At 51.3% G+C, this 26191-nt stretch overlaps 12 protein-coding genes across 12 annotated transcripts; 5 read left to right on the forward strand and 7 right to left on the reverse strand.

Annotated features, from left to right (window-relative positions):
- Positions 1-206: 206 nt before the first annotated feature.
- On the forward strand, positions 207-1364 carry COCMIDRAFT_34708 (uncharacterized protein; the record flags this gene model as incomplete). The annotated part of the gene is made up of 2 exons (XM_007687487.1): positions 207-335; positions 420-1364. The coding sequence occupies 2 exons, from the start codon at positions 207-209 to the stop codon at positions 1362-1364; spliced, it is 1074 nt and encodes a 357-aa protein (XP_007685677.1).
- Positions 1365-1420: 56 nt separating this feature from the next.
- Positions 1421-3721, reverse strand: COCMIDRAFT_3277 (uncharacterized protein; the record flags this gene model as incomplete). The annotated part of the gene is made up of 1 exon (XM_007687461.1): positions 1421-3721. The coding sequence occupies one exon, from the start codon at positions 3719-3721 to the stop codon at positions 1421-1423; it is 2301 nt and encodes a 766-aa protein (XP_007685651.1).
- A 385-nt stretch (positions 3722-4106) lies between these two features.
- Positions 4107-4565, reverse strand: COCMIDRAFT_34710 (uncharacterized protein; the record flags this gene model as incomplete). The annotated part of the gene is made up of 2 exons (XM_007687488.1): positions 4107-4486; positions 4550-4565. The coding sequence occupies 2 exons, from the start codon at positions 4563-4565 to the stop codon at positions 4107-4109; spliced, it is 396 nt and encodes a 131-aa protein (XP_007685678.1).
- Positions 4566-5442: 877 nt separating this feature from the next.
- On the reverse strand, positions 5443-7167 carry COCMIDRAFT_34711 (uncharacterized protein; the record flags this gene model as incomplete). Its single annotated transcript, XM_007687489.1, has 2 exons — positions 5443-6947; positions 6999-7167. 2 exons carry the CDS (start codon positions 7165-7167, stop codon positions 5443-5445), a joined length of 1674 nt encoding a protein of 557 aa, XP_007685679.1.
- A 1489-nt stretch (positions 7168-8656) lies between these two features.
- COCMIDRAFT_89088 (uncharacterized protein) lies at positions 8657-10216 on the reverse strand (the record flags this gene model as incomplete). Its single annotated transcript, XM_007687512.1, has 2 exons — positions 8657-9829; positions 9896-10216. The coding sequence occupies 2 exons, from the start codon at positions 10214-10216 to the stop codon at positions 8657-8659; spliced, it is 1494 nt and encodes a 497-aa protein (XP_007685702.1).
- A 718-nt stretch (positions 10217-10934) lies between these two features.
- COCMIDRAFT_89191 (uncharacterized protein) lies at positions 10935-12382 on the reverse strand (the record flags this gene model as incomplete). Its single annotated transcript, XM_007687513.1, has 8 exons — positions 10935-10960; positions 11012-11046; positions 11100-11222; positions 11279-11513; positions 11559-11686; positions 11854-12086; positions 12133-12140; positions 12196-12382. 8 exons carry the CDS (start codon positions 12380-12382, stop codon positions 10935-10937), a joined length of 975 nt encoding a protein of 324 aa, XP_007685703.1.
- Positions 12383-12914: 532 nt separating this feature from the next.
- On the reverse strand, positions 12915-13469 carry COCMIDRAFT_89259 (uncharacterized protein; the record flags this gene model as incomplete). Its single annotated transcript, XM_007687514.1, has 4 exons — positions 12915-13073; positions 13133-13238; positions 13341-13378; positions 13431-13469. Coding segments are annotated over 4 exons (342 nt in total), but the record flags the coding sequence as incomplete, so codon positions are not given.
- A 247-nt stretch (positions 13470-13716) lies between these two features.
- On the forward strand, positions 13717-14039 carry COCMIDRAFT_89076 (uncharacterized protein; the record flags this gene model as incomplete). Its single annotated transcript, XM_007687515.1, has 2 exons — positions 13717-13812; positions 13872-14039. The coding sequence occupies 2 exons, from the start codon at positions 13717-13719 to the stop codon at positions 14037-14039; spliced, it is 264 nt and encodes an 87-aa protein (XP_007685705.1).
- A 1453-nt stretch (positions 14040-15492) lies between these two features.
- Positions 15493-16371, forward strand: COCMIDRAFT_89173 (uncharacterized protein; the record flags this gene model as incomplete). Its single annotated transcript, XM_007687516.1, has 2 exons — positions 15493-15742; positions 15803-16371. The coding sequence occupies 2 exons, from the start codon at positions 15493-15495 to the stop codon at positions 16369-16371; spliced, it is 819 nt and encodes a 272-aa protein (XP_007685706.1).
- A 3354-nt stretch (positions 16372-19725) lies between these two features.
- Positions 19726-19905, forward strand: COCMIDRAFT_34716 (uncharacterized protein; the record flags this gene model as incomplete). The annotated part of the gene is made up of 1 exon (XM_007687490.1): positions 19726-19905. One exon carries the CDS (start codon positions 19726-19728, stop codon positions 19903-19905), a length of 180 nt encoding a protein of 59 aa, XP_007685680.1.
- Positions 19906-20330: 425 nt separating this feature from the next.
- Positions 20331-20567, forward strand: COCMIDRAFT_34717 (uncharacterized protein; the record flags this gene model as incomplete). Its single annotated transcript, XM_007687491.1, has 1 exon — positions 20331-20567. The coding sequence occupies one exon, from the start codon at positions 20331-20333 to the stop codon at positions 20565-20567; it is 237 nt and encodes a 78-aa protein (XP_007685681.1).
- A 3558-nt stretch (positions 20568-24125) lies between these two features.
- On the reverse strand, positions 24126-24968 carry COCMIDRAFT_89254 (uncharacterized protein; the record flags this gene model as incomplete). Its single annotated transcript, XM_007687517.1, has 2 exons — positions 24126-24722; positions 24777-24968. 2 exons carry the CDS (start codon positions 24966-24968, stop codon positions 24126-24128), a joined length of 789 nt encoding a protein of 262 aa, XP_007685707.1.
- Positions 24969-26191: the final 1223 nt, after the last annotated feature.

Below are 26191 nucleotides of genomic sequence, written 5' to 3' on the forward strand. Positions count from 1 at the left end.
ACAAATACGTCTCTTCTTTTCTTTTCTCTTCTTCTTCTCGATAACCCCCCTCCCTTTATTTCCCAGATCCTTCTATTACTACTACTACATTTATCATCATCTTCCAAAAAAATCTCGCTGCAAAAGTCCAGTTGGAAAAAAAAAGGAGGGGATTTCCATCAACACCAGCAACGGGGTCATTGTGATAAATATTCTGTAAAAAAAAAATGCAAAACCCAAATATAGTCCTGTACGCCCCTCACACCGCCAAACTCGAAGATAGACCTATCCCGACACTTTCTTCGCCTCACGATGTCGTTATTAGGATAAATTATGTTGGTGTTTGTGGTAGTGATGTATGTTCCCCCCTCTCCTTTCCCTTCCCTTCCCTCTCCACCTTCCCACCAAAGCCCTTCCCCCTTCTTAACACCCAAAAAAAGGTCCACTTCTGGCACCACGCCTCCCTGGGCCCCCCCATCAACCCCCTCACAGGCATAACAATGGGCCACGAAGCCTCGGGCACCATCCACTCCGTCGGCCCCGGCGTAACCCGCGTCGCACCGGGCGACCGCGTTGCCCTCGAACCCGGTGCCCCCTGTCGCCTGTGCCTCGCTTGCAAGTCCGGGTCCTATAATTTGTGTCGCAAGATGCGGTTTGCGGCGGCGCCGGGGGAGGAGACGGATACGCAGGGGACGCTGTGTAAATTCTACGTGTTGCCTGAGGATTTGGTGTACAAGGTTCCTGAGGGGTTAGGGCTGGATGAGGCGGTGTTGGTGGAGCCGTTGGCGGTTGGGGTGCATAGTGTTAGGTTGGGCGATGTGAGGGCTGGAGAGACGGTGGTGGTGATGGGGGGTGGTACCGTCGGGTTGCTTTGTGCGGCTGTTGCGAAGCAATTTGGTGCGATGCGGGTTATTGTTGTGGATGTTGTGGAGAGGAAGTTGGAGTTTGCGAGGGGGTATTTGGGGTGTGAGACGTTTCTTGCAAAGGGGGAGGAGAGCGCGGAGGAGAGTAAGGAGAGGTTGTTCAAGACGTTTGGGTTGGGGGAGGAGAGCGTGGATACGGTTATTGAGGTTTCGGGTGCCGCGAAGAGTATTGAGTCGGGAATTTTGGTGCTGAAGCCGGGAGGAAAGTTTGTGCAGACGGGGTTGGGAAAGGCGAAGGTGGAGTTTCCGATTGTGGTGATGTCGCAGAAGGAACTGATGGTTAGGGGTTGTTTTCGGTATGGGCCTGGTGACTATGACTTGGCGATTCAGCTATTGGAAAAGAGGCTGGTCGATGTAAAGCCACTTATCAGTTCGGTGACTCCGTTTGAGCAGGCGACGGAAGCGTGGGAGAAGACGTCAAGGGGTGAAGGCATCAAGAACCTCATCCAAGGTGTGGTTTAGCTATTTGTAGATCACTTGAAATACATCGTGTGGACATGGACATTACACGAATCCTCTCATCTAGTCATTATGTCTTCTCTCTTTCTCTTCTTTCCCGCATTGCTCTTCACCTCTCGTTCATCACCACCCTCTTTCGTAATTCCCGGCAATGGAAAAACAAACGTCTCCATCTTCTCGCCATGAACAGTCCAAATACCATTGACCCAACCCAAGTTTCTCAGACAGCGATGCCGTTGGTCCCGGTTTTTTGTAACGCCAGTATCATCGCACACCTCAACCTTCAGGCTCACCAGCCGCTCTTTATCGTAATCATGCCGGCCGTTGTCGAAGCTTGCAAAAACCTTTACTGGTTCTTCGTGAGGGAAATAACCAGTTGACTGACTGGTTCCCACATACTGCCCAGGCTGGATGAAGAGAGCGACCGGCTCTGCATCGTAGCGCGCGGACGCAAGTTGTGCCAGGCGAAGCTCCTTCTTGTCTACGAGAGCGCGATAGATCGCATACATATTATCCAGTACATAAGATGTAGATGCATAACCTTCTCCTTGGCGTGGCGGGTGCTGATCCAACTCGATATGTTTGCGCATATGACTGACAAGCTTACTATTCGGCCACGATCTCTCCAGCCTGTCCATAAGTATTTCCAGCACCTGGCAAGCAACGTCGTCAAGTTTGCGCCTTCCTGTCTTCCGCTCTGGGGCCGACAAATTCATCATGTCTAACTCTGAAAGAAGAAGTAGATCAGACCGAGTCCCTTCATCATCCAATTGCTCGTCGGATATCAAGTCAAAAAGGTATCCTCTTGTCTCAATTCCACGGCCCGTGATGATTGGCGATACGAAGCGACAGCGATCGATAAAAGTTTGATGACGTATCCGGCCCGGGGCGGTAAAAAGAGATTGGCAAGCGTTGAGGTACGACGGTAGAGTGTGGCTTAGAATGTTGGCTTCAGTAGGAAATTCAGATGAGCGATCGAGCAAAGGCCATGTGACTGGAAGCCCTGGGACATTCTTGAATATTTCTCCGTTTATCAAGATAAGGGTGAGAAGTGCGGCAGAAAGACTGTAGGTCCCAGATTCGACCAAGGGGGATCCCTCTCCTGTATTGAGTCGCTTTTTGCACTTCAAAGCGTTGGCGAGTATTGGGATCCTATCCGACTCTTTCTCTAAGCAGCGGCTGCTAATGTCATCAAGTACGCTTGCAGTCGTGGTTGGATACGAGTAGATCTTAGAGGGGTCGGATTGCGTGCTGGACTTGCTAACCTCACTACCAAAACTCGATTCGACATCCCAGGGACGCGGAACATGCTGTATTGACGATACGAATTCCAAATTATGAACGACCTTGTTGCAAATGTTGTACTGCGTCACTTTTGCTAAGATCTCAGTACAGGGCCATCGTACTTCACCCGTAGTACACGCTCGACAAAATAACGTTACAGTCTGTCGGAAATCCTTAAGCTTCACCTGAAGCTCGCCTGGTATTTTCCCAAGATTGTCAAAACCGCTCTTGTCGAGTCGCAGATTATATGGGATGAGCAACTCCATCTTCTGAGAAGCAAGGTGATCCTCTTGGAAGATCCAGCCGCGCGACCAGCGGGGATCGCTGAGGATGTGAAGAATCAGCATCTGCACGGCAGTGATATCGACCTCAGGTCGCAGTTTTGGATCGTCCTCGTCTATGGGATGGACAAAGAGTGATCTGGAGAGCAGATTCGAGAGCATGTCAATTTCGCGTTGGTCTTGGATCTCGACAGTTAGTATGCCGACAGAATGTGTGCTATCACCGTAAACCATGTCCATGGCTTGAACACCAAGCTCCTGGTCTTTCGGCGAAGTGCGCTTGTCTTCTGGCCTTTGGTATATGCACTCTATATCCACCCATAGTTTCGTCATCTTGACACTTTGTGCATATCGAATAACCCGGTCCATATAATGGTCCGAAAATTCACTCTTGTGGGACTTTTTACCTGGTCGTTTGACCTGGTAGCGGAAGACAGGCGGGTTCATAGTGCTAGAGACGGATTTGGGGCGAGCCTGAGGCCATTTGTACGACACGGCAATATACCTATCGCCCGCATCGTCTTCGCGTTCTGTTATGGGAACATCGCAGGATGGTGGTATTCTTTCAAAGAGCGGATCTTTCTTTTCTGACCGAGAACAAAGACGTTCCTGCTTTAACCGTTCGGTTTGCAAGTCTGGAACTTTTGATATGTCGAGGAAGCGCAGGTTTTCTACCCACTTTTCAGACTCCTTTCGGTCACATTGATATTTTTGGATCTCTAAAAGTTGATTACGGAACGCGTCAATATCGTTATTAAAAATTTCGCCGAAGGTCTTCTGGAGATCATTCTTCATTGCGATAGCGCGCGAGACAAGGGTGAGTTGTAAAGAGATTATGCGGTTAGTTGAGGATAGAAGCGAAGGAACGCGTGCAGCTGGAACGCGTGCAAGCGCGTCTTCACGTGAAGGCTTGGCATCGCGCTGTCGTGACCGGATGCAAAGGGTCGATCAATCAAAAGTAAGCATGCTTTAGCTTGTATAAGGGCCTGGCCCTGCATAGGTTTAAAAGTGTACCTAGTGTCACATGAGACGTGAGGTGCATGTGAACAAGCAAAAAAGATGTATCCACATTCACAAGCAAGGCTGTAGTTGGGCCGCAGTCGCCTTTTGAAGGCAATGCTATTCGATGAGATATACAAATACATCTGCTGTCAAGTAAATAAAATTCGCACACATCCATTTACAACTTCGCCTTCGCATCCCCAACATTGGCCTTCTTCAGCACCGCCTCCAGCTTCGTCGCCTTCATCACATTGCCCTTGACCTTGAGCTTCCCACTCATAAACAGCTTCTGCGCATTCGCCTTGCCAACAACCAACTTGCCAAACTCCTCCTCAGGAAGGGTAAGTGTGACGTCGGCTTTCTTGCCTGAGGGTGCGGCGCCAGTGCCGACGCTGCCGCTTTCCTTGAGGTCAAGGTACCATTGTGCTTGCTCGCCGGCTTTGTTCTTGAGGTTGAAGGAGAAGATGGCGCCGCCGGTTTTGATGGCTTCTTTGCGCGCGGCTTCGGTTGAAAGCGCGCTGGCGATGTGGTCGAAGGCGATGGAGGCGGGGAAGGCGTCTAGGGAGGGTTAGTTGGGTGTGCTGATGATGATGGTGCGTGGGATGTGGATGTTTTTCGTACCGTTCTTGAGAGACATGATGGCTATGTGTATGCGATGCGTGTGAGAGTGTGTGTGTGTGTGTGAATGCGCAATGTTACGTTGTGTTTACAGAAGCTCCAGGCTAGTTGTTGCAAATGTTGATGGGTGGGCGTACAGAAAGCGAGTTGGGAGTGTGTGGAGAAGTGCAAAGGGGGCACGGGGACAACGAGTATATAAAGGCGTCTGGAAGCTTGTGGGAGGGATGATGTGATTGTCCGCAAGCCATGAATCCGGGGAAATGACCTCAAGCATGTGAATGCGATCAGCCAAGACCCCGTGGGACTTCATATGATCAATGCCGAGGCATTGCCGCTTTGGGGCTGAGCACGTGGATGCGGGTCCGGGAGCGCTAACTGTGTTTGGGGGTCCAGTAAGAATGCCTCGCATCTCTTGCCATTATTTGCATGGCAAGGTGCAGGGTGTACATGTTGTAGAAAGTGTATTGGAACCTTGATCAAGGAGCTCTCAGTAAGGTCCTGCCAATCTACTATTCGCGCTAAGCTACATTGAGTAAGTGCCTTCTACACGACATATGCGAGTGATTTTAAGTTTGGGAACGACATCAAGACATGGTACAGAAGGATAAAGAAGAGATTGTTCTATTCAATAATCGTAATATATGTATTGACAGATCTTTTACGCAACCATGAAATCGTAAGCACATGGATAGTCGTAAAGTACCATCATCGTCATCGTCATCATCTAGACATATGCGCGCGTCAACAAACCAACAGAGCAAAAAGAAACAAATAACAAAGGAAAATCTAAAAACGATAGGACAGGTCAGTAGACCAGAGTAAGAGAGAGGCGAGAGTCATGACAAGAAAAAGAGAAAGAGAACGAAAGAGGAGATAGAGGGATATACCAACCATCATCAACACGCCATAACCGCACCACCGCCCTGCTTCCACCCCGAAAGATGCAACAACTTCTTACTCCCACCCCAAAAGCTATCCTTGTTATTACCAGGCGCCATCCCACTCTTCTGCCTCGGTCTCCCCAACCACCTCGAAAGCGCATGTTCCCTCCTCTCCCTCCCCCTCGCCATCTCAATCGCACTCTCAACCTCCTGCATCAGCGGCCCCATAATCCTGGGTTCAGGCGGCGACGCAAGCGGCGGCGCCGCAATCTCGACAGGCGACAGCATAATCGGGACATCCATGACTTCGTCTTTGTACTGCTTCCAGCTGTCGCTGCCGGAGATCCAAGTTAGGGGCTCGAGAGCAATGTCCCAGTCGCCTTCGCGGAGCTTGACGTCTTCAAAGTTGAATTCGCGCAGGGTAGCGTTGTGTTTGAGGATGAAGTCGGTGATTTGGTACGAGTCCATGATGGCGTTTTCGAGCTCCATGATGCGTAGGCGGGGGAAGGTGAGAGGGCGCGGGCCGTGGGGGAGGGTGCGGAGGGAAGGGTGCTGGGTGCTTTGGTCTTGGGCAGGGAGCATGCAGGGCTCGAGGTCGAGGGATAAGGGTGAGGGGCCGCGGGCGCCTTTCCAGCGGAAGAAGACGCGGGTTAGGTTGCGCGAGAGGGTCGCGAGGTAGGCATGGAGGATGCGGAGGTGCTCTAGGGATTGAGTGCGGGTTCGGAGGGATGATGATGCAAAGGGCACGCTCTCCATGCAGATGGAGAGTCGGCGGATTTGTCGCCAGCGCTTGGCGGATGATGGTGTGCTACCTAATCCATGCATGGGATGGAGGTAGAGTAGGCCGCCTGGGTGGATGGGAAGAAGTGACAGGGCAGACAGGCTGTATAGTGGTGCGCGCTCAATGGCAATGCGAAGGGAGATGAGCGCGTAATCTACAACACCACGGCGATGTCTATGCGCACCGGAAGATCCTGGGCACGAGACTTTGAGATGAGTGAGGTTAATGAGTTCGGAAAAGGCAGCGCAAAAGGCAGGGACGTTAGTAGCCGCATGGAACAGTGGCGGGTACTGCTTGATGAGCAGATCTTGCATCTCCCAGCTGCCGTACTTGGGTGCCTTGTCCTTGGCTGGACCACACTGAGGGACTTGAACTTGGGGCTCATAGAGGAACTGCTTCTCTGTGCCAGTCAATGGGTCGATGATGGGTGGCAGGCAAGTCTCTGGGGTATGGGGCATGTAAAAGGTAAAGGTCTTGACATGGCGACCTATCCTTGAAAGCGCCTCCATGCGCGCAGGCTTGGTAAAAGTAGAGGTCTTGAACGTCACAGTCATCTTTTCAAAGAGTCGCGGTGCGGCCTTTGATGAGAAGTCGTGGCATACAAGGCGCAAGTTGGCCAGGTCTTCAGACTCGACGCGGCTAAGTACATTTTCGCGACAGTCATCGTTCAGCCAGAAGCGCAAGAAGACGGAGCTCGTAGAGAGCACCAGGTTGCAGATGGAGCCATTGGATGGGATTGCTTTGGTTCAATTAATATATGAGTGCATGGTCACGGCAAAGGCCTGCTTACATCTTCCATCAGCGCTCGTCACAGGGCTAAGTGGGATTTCACCAAATAGCAGCTTGGAGCTCGATCGCGACACGGTAGTGGCAGCGCTGCCATGGCTTCCATGGCTGTTATGGCTTGTTCCCGAATTCGATCGTTTCAGCGGCGGGGGTGTTCGTCGCTGTGAGTACATTTTGGGTATAGTAACTGGTGTGGCATGCAAAAGCGGGTATGGATTGGATGCAGATTGGGTATAGATTCGTCAGGGAATCAATCTCGTAGTGAATTTTAAGAATATTGTGAGAGTCGTGTCAAACATCCAGCATTCAAGCAAGGCAGGGAAAAAAAGTTAAAAGTTCCTCAGGTAACAAGGCGAAGGTAAACGGCCATGGCCTTGGTCGAAACGGTATTTACCTTCTGCGGCCATGGTGTAAAAAGCGGGGCGGGGATCCACGCTACACGCGGGCATGCAAGTGTGAGTCAAAGATGGTTTCCTGCAGTGGCCAGCACGGTTGCCAGCAGAGTTCCAGGAGTTAAGGCAGAGCAGGCGCAGAATAGATGCGAAAACACGACTATGTCGCGGTGCGAGGACGTGTATATATGGTGTTTGACGCGACGATTCGACCAAGTGGTCGAGTGGACCTGCAGCCAAGGCCGGGCTTGAAACAAACGGAGCCGGGCAGCCAATGGGCGCAAGAGGCGCAAGAGACGATGCATGGAGCACTTGCAGTAGTCGTGCATGGTGTTGGCGGCCATGTCGAAGAAGCGGTGGCTGGGCATCTGTGACTGGCCGTCAGTCCTCCAGTGCGCGTGTAGGCCTGCTAGCCCGTTGACAAGCCAGGCACGACGCGTCGGGTCGGCTCTGTTAGTGACCTGCATGTTGTCCTGGAGAAACGCGATTCGACCAAACAGCACAACAATAAACACCGTTTAGGAAGACTATTCGCCTTTGTTTCACGGAGCGGGCCCGTCAGAAACGTGGTATGCGACGTTATCGATTGCTAGCCGACAAGGCGCGAGACGAGGCCGAGGGGCCATGTGGCGTGCGCAGCAGTTGCAGTGTCAACACCACGCCCGTCTCGTGGCCGCCAGTCTGGCCAACACACGTCACATGACCCCGCCAGCTCGCCCTGTCAATCGCTGTTGTTGTTACAACACAGCATTCGTCTTCTTGGCTCAAAACAACACACACATCACAACACAACAACATCGCGTAAATGCCTCCCGTGCATAGTGGCTTCGTGCCGCCATGCGACGGTGCCATCCACATAGTAGCATACAGTAGCCTCACCGGCCACACCCATTCACACGTACCCCGCACCCTTCCAAGGGGGTCGTCCCGTCTGCAAAAAGAATCAAACACGGCACCCTCATGATTGGACACCAGCCTCGACATGCACCTCGCCAAATAAAGATACTGTTTCATTCTGCTCCACTTCCTCCCCCATGTTTCCACAGTGCCATGAACAAGAATAATTATTGGATACAAAAGCCAAAACATCACCTCCTTCCCACCCTCTTGCATGTCCCCACTCTTGCTTCCGCTTTCCGCACGCGCTCGAGACCTCTGTCACGGCCCAAGCATCTTCCTGGCTATTGTATGGCTCTCTAGAACTGCTGCACTGTCGATCCGCGGCCGGACTCTCCCCTGTTCTGCCCACTGACCAGACCCCCCCCCCCTCTCATCGTCTCTTTTCGTCCGCGAATCCAGACCCGCCCTCGGGCACCGGAGGTGGTTGGTAACTACCTCGATACCCATTGATGGGCGGAAGGTCCTGTCCAACTGCGTCCTCGTAGCTCGGCGGTGCATCCTCGTACGACGGCGCATTTTGAGCGTGTACAGGTTGGCCGGCAAACGCATTGCTGTTGGCAAAGCCCACTTGTGGCGAGGGGGGAGTATGCGGAGCCTGTCCGTACTGCGGAATACTAAGTGTGGCCGGCTTCCCGGCTGCTTGTGCATTGAACCCAGCCTCGAGCAATGCCTTTGGAGGCGCAATGCCCGAAAACACCTTGACTGGCAATCGAAGCGGCAACACAATCAATTGGTCCTCTCCATGCTTGTAGCTCCCATAGCCAAGACCAACTCGAATTTCCAACTCGTAGAAGCGAGACAGATTGCACGTGGTGAAGCTGGGTGATACTGTATTGGGCACCGGCTTGCCAGACCAGTACTCGGAATTGATTGGAACTTCAGTGTCTATTGCGTCTGTTGGCGACCCAAGCGGTATCGCCATGTTGCTGAAAGAGCACAATATCCAGCTGTTCGACTCGGTACGCGTCACTTCATGTGCTTTTACTCTCGTGTATCCAATCAGCTCAACCTGCAGCATTTGCAGATATATGTTCTTGCTGCGGGGGCTAACATTCTTGATAAGCACTCGCAACGGAAGGTCTTGATTGATGGTAAGAATTGCAGGGTTTGGCAGCCGCGCATCAAGTGCTACGCGTGGCCCCATATTGCCCGGCGGCTGTGCAGACCGCATGCTTGCCGAAGAACTCTTACGGTCCAGGAAGCTAGGCATCTTGCTTGCCGCTACGCTCACGGCATTCTCCAAGAACTCATGCTGCCTTCTTGCATATGCCTCGCCGTCTGTCCGCTCTGGCCGTGGTGGTTCAATCGGAAGAAACGTAAAATTTGCAATTGCACGGGGGTTCTCCTTGAAGAGCGACGGCCTACTGACTGTCACCTTGACAAAGTAACGTATCTCCGCCTCGCCAGGGAAGCCACTCAAAGTGGGCGGCAGTGTAGCCTTGATGTGCTGGGTTGCTGTTTTTGCGAACTCGGGAATTGTGTTCGAAAAAGAAACCGTCGAGATTGGATTGTTTGTTTGCTGACATTGCGTGTTCATAGGGAGCTGCAACCAGGGTTAGCTCTTTGCATGACTGACATTGGGCCATGGGGCATGCATTCATCTTCGCACCTTGAATTGGAAGGGATATTCATATACGCCAGCATTGATGGTAAAAGATGATTTGGGGTTGATATCTTCCGGTCGCACATTTGTTGGCCATACCAACAGCGTCTGGTATAGGAACTTGTGTATCTCCAAAACTGGCCTCTGCTTGTCGGGTCTGTTTGGATGTACGGGCGCTAGCAACCGGGTCCTGCTCTCGCCTTCTAGCTTGACGATGATGCTGCTGAGGTTTGTCGGATTCGGCACGCGCAACGCGACCTTGCCTTGTATGACATCGAGATTGGTGTAGTGATCGTGCGGGTGCTCCAGCACGATGTTGACAATCATGTTGGGCGGAGGTACGCTGCTGACCAGGGTTGTTAGGATGATTCCCTCGGGTCAGGCTTCAACGTGTCGTGATGGTGCGGTGGGAAGCAAGTCGCAAACTTTATGGGGACAGGAGCAACATGTCAAGATCAGAAACTAGACTGGTGGAGTGCAAGCCAAGTCAAGTGCGTTGGCGACATTTCTGATGCAGCAGCTAAGCCCGAATTACGCGTGTCATGTCTTGAGGGCGTTTGTGATCACAGCCTGAAATATGTCGCAAAACGGATGCCTGCGGGGGTTCTTTTGGCAGCCTCCCCCGCAGACGTCATGGCGTGACCTCTGCAGCCACAACACCACGGCAATGGTAAATCACTAGATATATCAATTATTCATCATATGTCTTGCCTGCTCCCCATTTCTTCATCCTTAACACATGCGCGTCTCTCGAGATACCATTTTCCTATGGCGGATGACTTGCAGTATTACACAGCCTCATCTACAGCCGCAGTTCCGGCGGAAGACAGCACCCCTGTCCGATTGCAATATCGTATTCCGGCGCAGCAAGGGACCCGTTTGCGGCTGATCCCGCGAGGGTAGGACGAGGTTTGTTCTTTCGGAACATCAGATTTCAAGCTGTCCAACGATTTCGACTTGTGCAAACAAAACAGCCATAGCTATCTTTCCTGAATCGTGCCGATCAGCTGACGGCATTCCGTCTGCATGCTGTTGTATCAAGTGATTACAAGTCTTCCTTTGCTAGCATATCTAAAGAGTATTAGCAAGAGCCTTATGATGATCCGAGTATGAACTGCCTACCGCAGATGTCAAGATAGAATGCAATGGCGTTGAAGCTAGAGCATGGTCAGCTTCACCTCAAACCAAAGACAAACTCGGTTGTGCATACTTGCGCTTGCTGCCAGTAAGCTCCCAAAAGAACCACTTTAAACGGTTCGTCCAATTGATCAAGTCCAGATGGCTCACACCAATCAACGTGCCTTTGTAGTCACCCCATCTGCTTGATTCTACACTTTGCAATTGCTTAGCCGTTTTCCCATAGACATGCTCAAGTCTGTCTAGACATACCTGACCAATCCGTCATTTACACCTTCGATGGGCTTCATAATTGCGTGTGATGGTGCGAATATGGACCACCGGCTGGGCTCCAAGGATGCACCATACGAATAATACTTGACATCAGGTATGTCTGGAGTCCTAGGGTTGAAACTCGTCTTCATATATTCCCGTGTAAGCTGCGAGAACGCTCCAGTCTCAAATCCAAAGTACTCCATAGCCTTGTAGATACGTTTGATTTGGCGAGCTAGTCAAGTCAGTGCATGGCTTCAAGGAGCGTTCATATACATACGACCGATGGTCTCAAACATGTAGTCTGCGAATGCTGAGCCCCGATGGGGTGTTGCTATAGTGGTCAAGGAGAGGATCTTGAAATCCGTCGGCCGAAGACGGCTAATCATGTACCGCGAATCGAGTCCTCTATTGCAGCTTAGCATATTCTTCCTGTCCAAGGATGAATGTTGTTACCCCTAGCCAAACGTCAGTTATCAAATACCATATCAATTGTTTCATGCCTCATACCATGCTATGCCTGCCATGTGTTAGCAACATATCCATCAGAGTCTTGATCTAGACTTTTCACTTACGCAATGATATTAACTTGCTTCCCCTTGGCTTTGAGTGCGATGCTCTCTGCTAGCTTCGCCGATCTGTTCTCTATACTTCCGCTTGGTGGGACGGCGGCAACAATAACCTCAATGCCTTTTTTTGCCAGCGCATCGGTAATACCTCGCCAGTACTGGATGCCCGGTATGAATTGTCCTGCTAGGCGCAGTTCATCAAATCCCAGCAGGCCATGGGCAAGGACTATAGTATTTTTCTGCTAGGGTCAGAAGAGATGGTGCAGGGTAGATCTGCATGCATACGGGGGCATCTAGACGGCATTAGCTGCTAGCCCTTGTGCTGGCGATCGGTTTGTGTGGAATTACCATATTTTTCGCGCAGCACAGCAAACTCATCTACGATTTCGCGACCAGCACCGGGTATGCGCGGATCTTCTTTGCGCAATTGCGAGCTACTGAACTGGCGGCAATACGCATATGTTGGTTTAGCAAGGATATGCAGCGGCCTGGGTGCAGGAGAGCGCAAAGTCGCTCGAACACATATTCCAATCATCGGATCATACAGCGTGTTGAGTGGCAATGATGAGACGCGTTGAAGTTTGAGGTTGCACTCCATGTATGACGTAGGCATATTAGCGAACGTGGGCCAGGGTCCGTGACAGCATAGAGAAGCTCATAGTTGAACATGTAAACTGTATTGATGGGTTTTGGGATCTTGCATATTTCCTTTGGAAGTGATATGCCTATCAAACGTATGCGAGGGTTTTGTGTTCTAAATGCGGTCATGGATCTGGGAACTGGGTCATCGGATCCAGGCTACTGGTACTCGCAGATAACCAAACACAAAAGGCGCTGCTGATGTAATCACGGCGAACCTATGCACTTCACTTGGTACACATTGGGACTGTTCTCGTAGTGTCTCGTATATTGCATAGAAACTGGAAAGTGTAGTTGAACCTTGGCGCTACAAGGTGTTGTGCAGGAAACACCGCTTGGTACGCTACTCAAAGTGCTTGACTCTTTGACAATAGATGCTCTTGATTGCCCACTTGCATCTCCGAAGGACTGCCCGCCTCTACCCGTCCTTATTTCTTTGGTGGCTCTGGGTGTGCGCTGATGACGGCCTCAATCAACTGGTCAACTACCGTTCCGCCCGACTTGTTGCCAATCTCCTCAATCTCCTTGATCTTGGCATCGGTGTCCTTCTTTGCGTCCTCCTCGGCCTTTTGGTTGCCTGAGCTGTGCTGCACTATTGTCAGCATTCTGAATGTCCCATACATATCGATATGACTCGACCGCGTACCTCCTTCTCAAACTTCTGGTACTCAGCCTCCTTCTCGTTCCTGTAGTCGTCGATTTCCTTTTGCGCTTCGTTTCGAGCGTCCTTTACGCGCTTGGTGCGGTCTAGGCTGGTTAGAGCGGTGCCTTGGTGGGATGTATGCAGTCTGATTTACATTCTCTTGCTATTCTGATGTCAGCGATTGCTCTTGAAAGCTGTTTGTGAAAACGACATACCTTGCTGGACGATCTTCTGAGCTTCACGCTCGGCCTATGTACCATGTAAGCTATGGTGGAGGTGATAGTGGGCTGCGCCGGCTTACATCGAGCAGGGTCTGGATACCCGCAGAGTTTTGGGCGGACTATAGAGGTCAGCATCTTCCGAAATATTGCGCGCCCTGGCTAGCTCACCATCTTGAGTATTTGTTTTGCGGAGTTGGTGGTTATGTCAAGGTAGAGTTGCGGAGAGGCATGATGCAGCCGGCGAGCTTGGCGGACGCTGCATTTGTGGTCCAAGCTCCTTGCCGCCTCAGGTTTCCTTTGCAACTTTTGAGAATTTCAAAAAAGTGCCTTCGACCTCAACCTGCTCACAACTCGACGGTCCCTACAATGTCCCGGGCATCGCAGATCACATTGGCGACCACATGCGTCACTGCAGTTGGCATTGTCGCATTCGTGCATTGGTCGCAAAAGGCCGACAAAGCAGTCAGTACTGCCCGCATCCGGATGCAGCATGGGAATCAATTCTAACACGGATCAATCAGGCCATGCACATGGGTGTTGTGCGAGACTTTGAGCAACAAAGAATCAAGCGCGAACGTCAGGCCGACTTTGAGATGCAGCGAGAACTCGAACAAGAATACAGAAAATACCAGACGGTATCAGATGGCGGAGGGCCTGAACCACGGCCAGACCAAGGACCCGGGCGATGATGCTTCACATGGTCACTTTACTGTACTGCCACCACTCCACTCCACTCTAATCCAATCCATGACTGAACACCATGTGGCTGCAGCAGCCCCCGCCTTGCACCCTGACTGCGCCACCCTTCGATCCAGCGCATTGGACCGGAGTCAGCATAGCCTCGCACTGGTTTATAAAGCCAACATCGTGGAAGACACGCTTAGGCGAGGGGACACAAGGCAAAGCTCGGCATAAAGCGCTATACCAATTGTCAATCAACAGGCTGCATCGTTTGTTCGGGTGCTTCAAGACAACTTTGTGCAACGTTAAGCAACTTGAAGTTGCGTCACAGTCTCCCCAAAAAACAGGCGACCAAGAGATAGACGAGTTGATATACAAAAAAAGTCAATGGTATGGTCACAGCGATCGAGTGTCGCTTAGCGTCGGGCGCCCTGCGTGCTCCCGTGATTGCCTAGCAGTGCTTAAACACAACGTGCCAAGCGACACCAACGACGACACCGCTCATCGGCAGATTGAGATTCTCTCGGCGCACTGGATGAGGTCACCCCGCGGTACGCCCCGCGCATCTTTGCACAGGAATGGCGCTGATTGATGGGCGGAGACTGTCGTATCTACCGACCAGCACAAAGACATGGAGGCGCAGTGACACAAATGCGCCTGAGCTGGCAGCCGTGATTTGTTGGCTGCTGCGCGGTGATAGTGTTTTGGCCACACGGTTCGGGTTGAAGTGTCGTCTTGGCGTTGAGATGGATCAACATGAGGTCATGCCAGACCCTAGATTTTGTTCGGTGCATCACGTATTGCCTGCGTCAGTATACACAGTAAGGCTGCAAACGGCTGGGGAAACACGCATGTATACATTTGGGCATGGGTCCCAAACCGCTTTGCAGAATGTCTATGTCCATTTACCCAAGCTTTTTTTGCAGCAAGGCTGCGCAGCTGTTCAGCTCGCTTGCGGCCTTATTCTGGCCCTTTTGTGCCTTAGGTCCCAAAGGCCAATTTGCACAGCTCATCAGCACAGGCAACGCGAGTGAAATTAGCCTGGAGATTGGCGACATCCATTGCCACGACAAGTCAGGCATTCACACCAAAATCGCCTGCCAAGGACGGCTAGACAAGGTGGCGCGGAACAGAGTTGACTTCATCCTTTATGACGCACAGGCACGCCTTCCATTCTCCAGGGTCTGCCTCCCTTGTCTACCTTACATTAAAGAACAACGCTTCCCTCTTTGCCTTTGCCCCATTCACGTATATACCTAACTTAAACTATCCCTTTCCTCTTCCCGTGTCCCAAACTCCGACACAAACATCAAGCAGCAAGCCTCTATACCTTGCTCTATATCACTACCTACCTGTTTGGTAGTCTTGGCACCCTTGCTCTAAATACTCCGGCCTGGCATCTTAGTGTCGCACATTACACACGCCGCCACCTCCGTACCACAGTCCCACATCGACCTCATCATGAAGGCCTCACAGTTTCTCGCCTACCTATTGGCATCGCAAGCAGTCAGCGCTGCTTCGATACCTGAATTTAGCAATGCGCTCAACGTCCTCGAAGAGCGCCGCGTCGTTCCTGCATCGGAAGTCGTCTCTCCAGACCACACGCTAGAGCGTCGCAAGGGCGGCGGTGGACGCGGCGGAGGCAGCAGTGGAGGCAGCAGTGGCAGTGGCAGCAGTAGCAGCGGAGGCCGAGGTGGCAGTAGTAGCAGCAGTGGCAGCGGTAGCAGCGGACGAACCTCTCCCACATCCAACACCGGTGGCTCCACAAGAGCAGGCTCAGGCCCATCACGCTCATTCGGCGGAGGACGATACTACGGCGGCGGTGCAGCCGTACCTTATTCCGCGGGAGGAAGGACCCCCAGGGGTCTTTCACCTGGTCTCTTGCTCGCACCCGCAGCAATCCTCCTCATCATGCCCGGTCTCTGGCTCTACAGCGTCTACCCATACTACTACAGCAACCCATACCGCTTCTACAACCAGTCCGCTACCGATGACGACAACGACAGGAAGAGATCTCTCTGGACCCGCCAGACACAGGGCCGTAACGAGACACTACCTGTTATGTGTCTCTGCCAGGAGTTCAGCGTTTGCGGTTGCGACGAGAACGACGACCAGCAGTACCTGGATGATCTGGTTGGCAATGGTAGCTACGCTGCGCTCAACAAGTCGCTGATTACTGTTTCCGATGTCAACGGCACTAAGACCCTCGTCCTCAATGGTACTCTTCCCAATGGTACCACGGCGCCTGGCGGTGAGGGCGCGGCTGCTAGCTTGACAGTTGGCAACCTTGCTGGCTACTATGCCGTTGCTCTGCTCGTGGTTGCTGGCGTCATGCTGTAAATTCGATATTCTGTCAATTCGACATGACAGTCGCCTTTTCTTTAGTTTTTTTCTCCTTTCATTTCATGACCGACAACCTCCTCCTGTACTTTTATAACGAAGTTACGATTCTCTGAACGCTATAGGCGCGTTTGTTTGCCCCCCCCCCCCCCCCAAACGATTTTTTTGGTCTCGACTGGTCGGTCCATGGGACCTGCGGTCCGTTAAATGGGCTTGAATTATACCCTCATGCTGCGTTCTCTTGTTACTTCTTGGTTAGTTTAATGCGGTGGAGGGATTAGATTATTCTTGAATACAATTAGTACTCATGCAAACACTCTCAAATTTGTGTTTTCTTTTGGTGTGAAGATCATAATCTAATAACACATCGAGACTTGTTATGCGAATATCTTTCTGGGCACCAGTAGTTGTATCATTCTGCCATCCTCCCGATTGGTGGTTATGATACCTATGTACGACTTGACTTTTTTTTCCTCTCTGTTTGCCATACAGCGCGTCATATCAATCATCTCAGAAAAGATTGGCAGGCGGCATCCCAACTTACCGGCATCGGGTAGCAGTGTATACATTGAGTTTCCAGTGATTTCGGGGTTGTGGAAAATTGAAAGCAAAAAAAAAACCTGCTCTTAGCAACGGGCACAACAAGTAATGAACGTTATATTATACTTTTCTTTTCTTTGGTGCTCGGGTAACAATGCATACGAGATCCGTCGTATGTTACTGGTCATAAAGGGAGACCTGTTCATTTCTCGCTTTGCTGGTCGTTTTGCTAATCGTGTGTGGGTGTTGCTTTGTTGGTTGTGTGTGGATGTACATGTTGAAGTCCGAATTCGAAAGATGAGACTGACAAAATTCCCTATGGATACTCTACTGAATAGTCTCGGGAGTCAGGAGATATCGGCGATTGCGAGGAGAAAATATGCTTGTCTCAGCAACCTGGACGTAAAGGTAACGGTGCCGTTCTGTTATAACTTCCCTTGATAAGAAATGAAGAATGCTTGATGCTTCTTGTAGTGAGTTGGTGAAGCCAGAGTGATGGGGATAAAACGGACATAGGAAGCGAAGGAGCTGCGCATGTTGAGTAATGAATGATAAATTGCCGTGCTAGCATTCGGTGACTATCAACGTCGAAAAAATGCGAGCTTTGCTGTTTTCCTGACGTAGTGGGAGTTGAGTGAATCTGGTGATCTTGAATAAAGGCGGTGTGCATTGCAAGCTATCCCCGTAAGCCTGTGTGCACACTCATCGGTCACTGATGTTGGCGATAGTCGTACGAGTCGTGCAAGCCCACATTTTTACTCAGATTCCGGTGAGTGGAAAACGGTGCAGTATCGGTATGAGAAATCAACCCGAGAGAGTACGCCTCGCTACTAATTGTAAGTGCGCTGGCCTCTAGCCATAGCCAGAGAGACTGCACTCGGAGCTTCCTGCATACTATGCAGGTCAGCTGACGTAGTGGAGAGTTGCCTGGACCTGAGGTACCGTATGTAATTGTGCTGATTAGGGTAACTTGTCGCGAACCCTAGTTTCGAAAGTATTCTTTGAATATTGAGTAGGTGTTGTCGGAATGTGATAGGACGCCTTTCCTGACAAAAGAATACGACAATTCTATTGCTGCATCGTCATCTCGGGTGGCGTCTTGCGCCTTGGCGTATTGGTAATCGTGTTGGCATGATCTGCCACATTGGCGCTGCAACCAACCACCATTCGGAGGTTGTGAAGGCCATAGTGTGTGTGGGGGAATGCCGCATATTTGCTTGTAAGTAGCAGTAAATCGGCACGCATCTCGCAGACTGCAACAACCAATCAAGAGCCAACACTTGCCGATGCCATTGCTGATTCATAGCCAACATAGGCAAAACTTTATGGGCAGGTTGCGGTGCCATTTTGTTTTGTGTTTTATATCCACACATTGACGTACTTTTCGGCTCCCCATTTCTCTGACACGAGTTGATTGTGACTCAAAAGCTGACTAAAGAGTCTCAGCCAACAGACCCTACTGATACGATATTTTTGCGTCAAAAACCCATCAACATGACTCGAATCTTAGGTCAGTACAAGCGCATTTGGAGCGTCTTCGTCCATCCGTACTTTTATTAGGAATGGAGCTAAGGAGGCTGAGGCCCCTGATGACTATAAGAGTATGTCTTCTGAAAGAGGTAGATTAATCCTCGGACGAGGATGGCCGCAAGGTTTAATTGCCTTGGCGAGGTATAGAAAATAGGTAGGCTGGCGTCTACAAGAACATCGCCAATAGGCGTGTATGCTTCGACGTAGGCAGTGTTGCGTGAGACTGGCATACCGCCACCACGTGATGGCAGATGACGGGATGGTGCATAGGGCTGCATGTTGCCCACAGGCGGAACTGCGGCGGTGGCGGTGCTTTCAGCCCTAAGACGATTCCCGATGTTTTGATGGAGCGATCGGCAAACAGCGATGGATTACCGGCCTGTTGTGCTAGTTGTGGCGAAGCGATGGGATGTTGGCGAGAGGCCCACCTACGGCATTACCAGCGGTGTACCTGGCTGCCACCCATGTGTTTATGATACCGTTCGCCAGACGACAAATACAGAAACTTACTCAATGATAGTATGAATCGATGTCGAACTAAAGAGTGAGATGAGCCGCTATGTTCGACGCTTGAAATAGATGTGCTGCCTATGTGGATGCGCAACGTACGTTGATGTGCAGATGCGCAAGCCTATAGGCAGCACTCAGCTGATCAGCTCGAAGCTCTGGATGGTATCAGAGGTCCATGCACTTCGTGGGGGGATGGTGGGAGAGGAACAGATTCTGTGGTATCGTAGAGAATGCGAACTGATCACGTAGTATGCATGGCATCGACGAAGCACTTGCACCGGGCCATGGTCGGTATGGGCCCGAAGGTTGGAAGAGGACAGAAGCTCCAGATAGGCATACGTACGTTAGTAATGCCCCCCCACTCATAGCATGTAGGTGCCGGCCTCCTTGGCGGCCGTCAAACCGGTTCTCTTCCGCGCCCACGCACGACGTTCAAACCCCCAACCTCGACAACCCACGTTCGTGGGCGAACGACGGCCTCCCTCGCACAATGGGCCTCAAAAGTGATCCCTAGCTTCACCGGACACATCAATCGCAGCCGACCAGCCCGGCGTCCGCTCATGGCGCGCGACATATCCGACTAGACAGTCTACGTCACTGGCTTCCTGTTCGCACCCATGACCAGCACGCTATGTCAAAACATGTAGCTGACCCTGGCCGTCCAGGCTGTCAGATACAAGGTCACGCACAGATGGTTATTCTAGTGTCGACACTCTACGAACCAGCTTGATGGGGCCCTGCAAGCTACCCTTTGATGGCTAGTAGGGTCTGTGCATGACAGGGGTTCCCGCCGCCCCCATGTGCAATCACTATCTCCGTAGACGCTTGTCCACCTTTCTGCTTTGCTGCGCTCCTTGGCCATCATTTGGTGAAATGCTGAGCAATTCGGAGTCCATCACATGGTCTCAGCCACGGGCCAATGATGTTCAGAGGCGCACAGTCAACACCAGCTGAAAGACTCCAACAGGCGACCTCTCAAACCCCTGCCCTATCCAAACACCCAGGCTTTCCTGCCAGTCCGACAAGCCAATGGTCAGAACGGTTTGCTAGCTACCGTCGAGAATCCCGTTGGAGCATTTTCCGGCTGACTGCGCACTTGTCCCTCCCTGTCCTTTCCGTTTGCATAGCCGACATGACATGCAGTAAGTCGACGATGCATCCGCAGTATGACCCACACTTTGCCCTCATAGTCTACATTGTCGCCTTATATCTTGCTATATATGCCTCTATCGCCTGATCGAGTCACAAATCAATCCAAACACTGTTTTGCCCTCAACACTAATATCTTTATTGTTTTGCTTGCGTTCAAGCCGTTCCTTCAAAAGCTGCTTTCCATTTCAAACGCCAAAAGGAATCCATCGCCACGCACGGTCCCAAGAATGTGCTATCAGGTCGTCGAACGCTACTCGGTTTGCCGGTGTCTATATTACAAACACGCCATCGATCCATGTGTTGCTCATGGACAGCGAGGACATATGGTCCAGGAAAAGACGGTTCTTGTAGGCTACGCTTGCAATACACATAGTAGCAACCGACCCAACATTGCCTACCATGCTGGCGGTCATCTAGATTCTGGCTACGGAAGCAGCTCATGTTCTTTTGGTCCCTTACGATGAGAGAGCAACGTAACCTTAACATTGGCCCGAGAACGGCCATGGAAATCCTTGTAAAAATATCGTCTACCAACGCGCTCGGCTCCTTGGCCTCCTCGAGCTGGTCACTCGGCGCCAACTCCCACAGCACTGTTACTTTACGTCTCTCTGTACACTCGGGAATGCATGCATCGGTACGGAGTTATCTACAGTCATGGCATAATCATGACAGGTCAAATGTATGAATATGATGGACAGTCGGCGTTTGGATTGGGTGTAAGATACATCAGGAGGATTTGGAGGCGTTTTTTTTTCACAAACATCTGGCTGGCGCTAGGAGAATCATGGACGATATACCCACTCCACTTTCTTAGTCACTGTCGCTACTAGCATCATACCGTTCGTTCCAATACCGCTACATTATTCCTACAACTCGCCCAAATCTGCCTTGCGCGGGATAGCAGCACGCTATTCCCAAACGGAAAAATTCTCCGTGCCTAGTTCTGACGCTCTAGATGATCCAAGTTGCGAATGTGCTGTAGACTAACCAGATGTTATCCAACTGAAGTATCATGGAGGGCGCATGAAAGTTCACTAGACGTCATCTTGGCCAAGCAGGCCCACCCTTGAGGCACGTGCACGTACTACGTTACCGCCTCTTCCCGTACCAAACATCCTTCCAGACCCTTACCACTCACCCGTTTCGTCGGTGTGAGAAGCGCCACTTCCCACTCCACGTTTCTACTAAATCACGTAAAACATCTCGCTACTCCACATGGCGGCCTTGTTCCCTCCCCACTGGACCGTTTACTCGCGCTTCGGCCTTTTCCGAATCTGCCGGTGAACGACCTTCGGCATCTCCATGGCTCGGCCGTTCGGCTTACATACGTCCTCGCATGCTAGCTGTGGCGCCAGGACTAACTTGGGCGCATACGCACAGGTATACGCAAGCGCACATGTCATTCGCCTTGACAGCGTATCTACAAACCTTGCGTTGCTCCGTTACTGCTGAGAGTTTCGGTCGACTCATATCTCCGAAAGCGCGAAGATGCGGTAAAACCATATCGTTCTTTGTCAACAACGACGCCATGCCTACCACTTGGAAAGACCAGGTAGCCACATGACTTCCTATATTTAGGGGCAGGGCAAGTGTGGCTGTTCCAAGGTCATAGCTTAAGAACTAGGCATCCAGTCCTTCTAGTTTATGGTTGGTGGACCCCGTTGTTACCCTCATCTGCTGGCTAGACCTCGAATGTTGCAGTTACTGCAATCTTTGCGCGCCAATCAGGATTTTAGGCCTCATTGTTCAAAGCACGCTGCCCCTGCAACTCGCAACATGTCGATATCTCTTGCCTTTTGATTCCTGACCGGCCGCCTGGCCCTGTTCACTTCCCTGTCAGCCTTCAAGTCCAAACCAATTACTGGCAACGAACCTTTGACCGGCTTGAGGCTCTAATGAACCATCGCTTTCCTATTTCATATTGCCACAGTCTCGCTGTATAAGGCTAAGCATGTCATTTCCGCATTTGGTAATAGTACAAGCTGGCCCCGAGAAGTATCCTAACGGTCGGTACCGAGTAGCACAACCAACGTTGTGGGCCTGAACCGATGGTCTCAAATCGATTTCCCGGAGAGGGCACGGCACGACGGGTTGCGGGTCCACGGTCCGGCATAGTGTATCGTCTCCAGCTCGTCGGCAGCCAAAGCTGCAAGGGCCCCTGTGTCAGCCTGGTCAGCCTTATGGCCTTGTAGCCTTCCTTTTTAATACCACTAGTTCGTCCTCTTTGCTGTACTAGTTCTTCCAAGAAAACTCGCTAAAACACCAACGTTGTAGTCTGATTGGTAAAGAAGTAAGCGGTAAATCCTTGGTGGCATTACATGCGTTATCGCCTCAGGAAAGACATCCAGTTTTGTCCATATTACCGAGGGGTTGGTTACCTCTTGAAGACTCGCTTAGAGCTCGCGTGGAGGTTGTTACCTTGGTGTTCGTTGTATCCCTCAAATGAACCAGATACCTACAATCGCAAATGAACCCCCCCTAAAACGCCAAGTAAATCATCTAGCAAGTGACACTGGACAGCATCATCGCACTAGACTCCATGTCCAGCCGCACAATCGGAGTGAAGATATTCCCGAAAAATCGCGTAACCTACCCCCTCCGACACATCCCTCAAAAATCCTCTTTGCAACCCAAAAAACAAAACCATCTGACCACATACACATCTCAACAAGCCCCCTTTTCGCCACCAACCTCGCAAAGTCTCTCCCAAATCTTCCTTGCTCATCCACGAGATCACGTCTATCTCACAATGTTTCAAAGCGAGCCAAAAAAATATATATATATATATACCCTTCATATACCTCGTACACCCTCACCCCCACCCCCCTTGTCTCTCTATCTTTCTCCCCTTCCCGCACCACGCGTAAGTTGCAGATATTCCCGCTGGTCACCTAAATACATGCTACATATACTTCTAGAAAACGCATCATCATACTTCCACAAAGTAAGAAACAAACAAGAGATAGCCGCCGTATGCTGCGTTTTTGCCTTGTTTCGTATATCACACGGCGGTGAGATGGTATGCGAAGGGGGGGGGGGGTTGAGATGGAGTTTTCTTGAAGGGGATATGAAGTTGAAGGTACGTTTGGGCTTTTCTTTTCCTTTTCTTAGAGTAAAGATGCCCGAGGATTTGTGATGGTGTATTTTTTTTGGTTCTTCTCCTTTGGTTGGGCGTCTAGGTGTGGGGTTGGAGGGCGGGGTTGTTTGTGAGCTTTTGATGAGGTGTTGGGATGGAATATCTATTAAGTATGTGCGGGCGAGTTGTAGTGGTCGCGATTCGGCATCTAGGGGGGTTTTGATGGACTTTTTTTTCCCCAGTGCGTGTGGATGGGTATGCATCGCTTGGTGTTTGAGAGAGTGTACGGTATTACCCCTATTCCATGTTGTCTTCATCGTCGTGGTGACGAACAGCTGTGTAGACGGTAGTTTGAGGCATCGCGTTTGAGCAGTGTCTTACGCAAGCGACTCTCCTGATAGTTATCCCAGAGGCATTCAGTACCAAGCCATCTGATCAAAACATCACTCTGCAAGCAAGAAGAGAGAGCAGTATTATTTTCCGCGCACGAGGCCCATGCGAATTCATAGATTGGCATAACTAGTAGTTAAAATCTACATGGAGCGTGCATTGGCACATTTTGAACATCTGGTCTGGGAGTCGTTACAGGATGTTCGGTTGAAAACAAGATAAGCTTGTCGGTAAATCATAAGCCATGAAGTGAGGGAAAAAGGAGTGCTCGTACATATTTCCCCACGTAGGGAAAACAGCAGCGAAAAAAAGGATAGAAGAACCAAGTCCGTCGTAGAAAAGCGCGTCCATTAGGATAAGTGAGCGGAAAGTCGAACCTCGGAGTAAAGAGGGTTGCGACGGTGATGAACAAGAAAGAGAAAAGAAAGAGTCGTTATCATAATATTCACAGGAGAGAAGAAAGAGGGTTTGGTTGTGTTTTCCCTGTCGCACAAGGTGGCGAAGGGAGGAACGGGACAAATGGCTGTCCAGGAGAGGCGGGGAGAGAAGAAGGCGCTTAGGCGCGGATGACGACACCCTGGCGGCGGGTGGTCTTCTCCTCGTACACGTACTCGTCCTCGGAGGAGCATTCGGAAGAGTCGTCTGAGTATCCGCAGCGCGCACCACCACAGTCAAGCTTGACACGGTCACCAGCGCGGGTGATGCCGTAGCGTTCGCACGTGCAGCATGAGCTTCCAGAGCTGATACTGGACGGGCTAGAGCTGTTTGTGGAGCGGCTGGTGAGTGAGGGAACGTCGGAGTCTTCGTCGGAGCTGTACTCGGAGTCGTCGGATGACTCTTCGATCTTCTGGGTGGCAAAGCGGCGGTTGAGCTCCTCCAAGGTGGTCTTGTCGTACTGCGTGTTGATGACTTGGCGGGTCTCGTGTGGTCGTTGGGGCTTGGGTGCGACGATGCGCTCTGGGCTGAGGCCACGGCCCTTGGGGATGGAAGCGGTGGATACACGGCGCGACTTGCGGTCGGCACTGGATGAGGATGACTTTGAGCTCGACTTGGCAGCGGGAATGTCGATGATGTTGAGCTTGCGGCCAGTGGTGGGTTCGGTCGTGTGGTCCTTGGCGGGGTCGTGGGAGACGTGGTAACCGTCGATGATGTACTAGGAAGATGTTAGCCTTGGAGTGGAGCGTAGTCAGCAAGAGGATAGACGTACGTAGTACCAGTAGCGCTGTCCCTGCTTCAAAGTCTGTCCTTGGAACTTGAAGCATCCGACCCAGCCACCAGACTTCTTGGGGTCCTTGGAAAGCGGAAGTTGGCCTTGGTAGCCATCCCAGGAGCCGAGAAGATGTACGGTCTTGCAGTTTGCGGAAGTGCGGAGAGTGAAGTTGAGCTGGATAGCGGCCATTGTGATGTTATCTCTTTCTTTCTGTGTAGAAAATTTGTATTATGATGTAATTTTTTTTTCTTTCGATTCGTCCGATACCAAGCTAATGGGTAGACGTCAAGATTGCTAAGGAGGCTGTGTGTATGTCGAGAGTCTCGCTAAGGGTTGCGAGATGGTGTTGTCGGTGTGATTTGGAAGTTCGTTTCGAGCAAGTAGAGCTGAGTATTACGTTGGAGTGGACCGGCCACAAAGAATTGAATTATTGCAAAAATGGGGAAATGGGTAAAAAGGGTTGTCGGTAGGGTAGTGATTAGATGGCACCAGGCCTGAGGAGAGTAGGTAGAAGGAAGAAGGGGGAGGGGTAAAAAAGAATAGACAAAAAACGAACACCACAACTCTGAACTTGACACACTTGCTGAAGAAAAAAAGACGAGATGGGAGCGGCTCCAGGCCTACTTATGTATAGAAGATGCATCACACAGATGGTGGGCGACAATTGGGCGTTGACGAGGGGCTGACCGGCGGACATTGGACTAGGCCGCGTACGGGTCAGGCATGGGTGGATGCGGTAGCGATTGATTGACTGCGCAGTGTAGCCACGCCATCTGGGCAGGGTGTAGGCCGGTAGCGGGTGTGGAGAGCAGTCTATCGAATGTACGGCGAGCGCTTGATGGTGTTGTGGGAGTGGTGGATGCCTTTGATGTGTGTAGCCGGGCGTCTTTGTTCTGTGCGCTGAATGGCCAACATGGGCGGGGAATACACGGGTGGGTCGTCACGCAGCGCACGGACTTGGGATGAAAACATACGGCCAATCAGCAGCGACGATGCAACTGCCATGTGATGTCGGGATGTGCGGCCTGCAGATAAGTTTCTCTTCACACTGCATGATGGACGGGGAACTGAGCAGACGACGGATGCAGAGAAATTTGCTTCCCAGGATTTTGCCTTGGTCAACCTGCAGCTTCTCCCCTCTGCCGCATACAGACCTATTTACAGACATTATCAGCCCATATGCCCCGCCTTGTCCAATTGTATTGCCTTCACCATCTCCGGCTCATCACCAAATATCCCCAATTGGGAACATGGGCGGCTAATAATCTTTAGTGGCTTATCGTCCCATCCAACCACAACTGCCCATCACCAACTTGGCCCAACTACATCCTAAGCCACTTTCGTGGTCACGCCTGAGGCCTTAATCCCCGGCATATCGTCATAACATGCAGCCTTTGTGCGCACGCGGCCCC

This window comes from Bipolaris oryzae (assembly GCF_000523455.1).
Source record: "Bipolaris oryzae ATCC 44560 unplaced genomic scaffold scaffold_30, whole genome shotgun sequence".
Taxonomy (NCBI): Eukaryota; Fungi; Ascomycota; class Dothideomycetes; order Pleosporales; family Pleosporaceae; genus Bipolaris; species Bipolaris oryzae.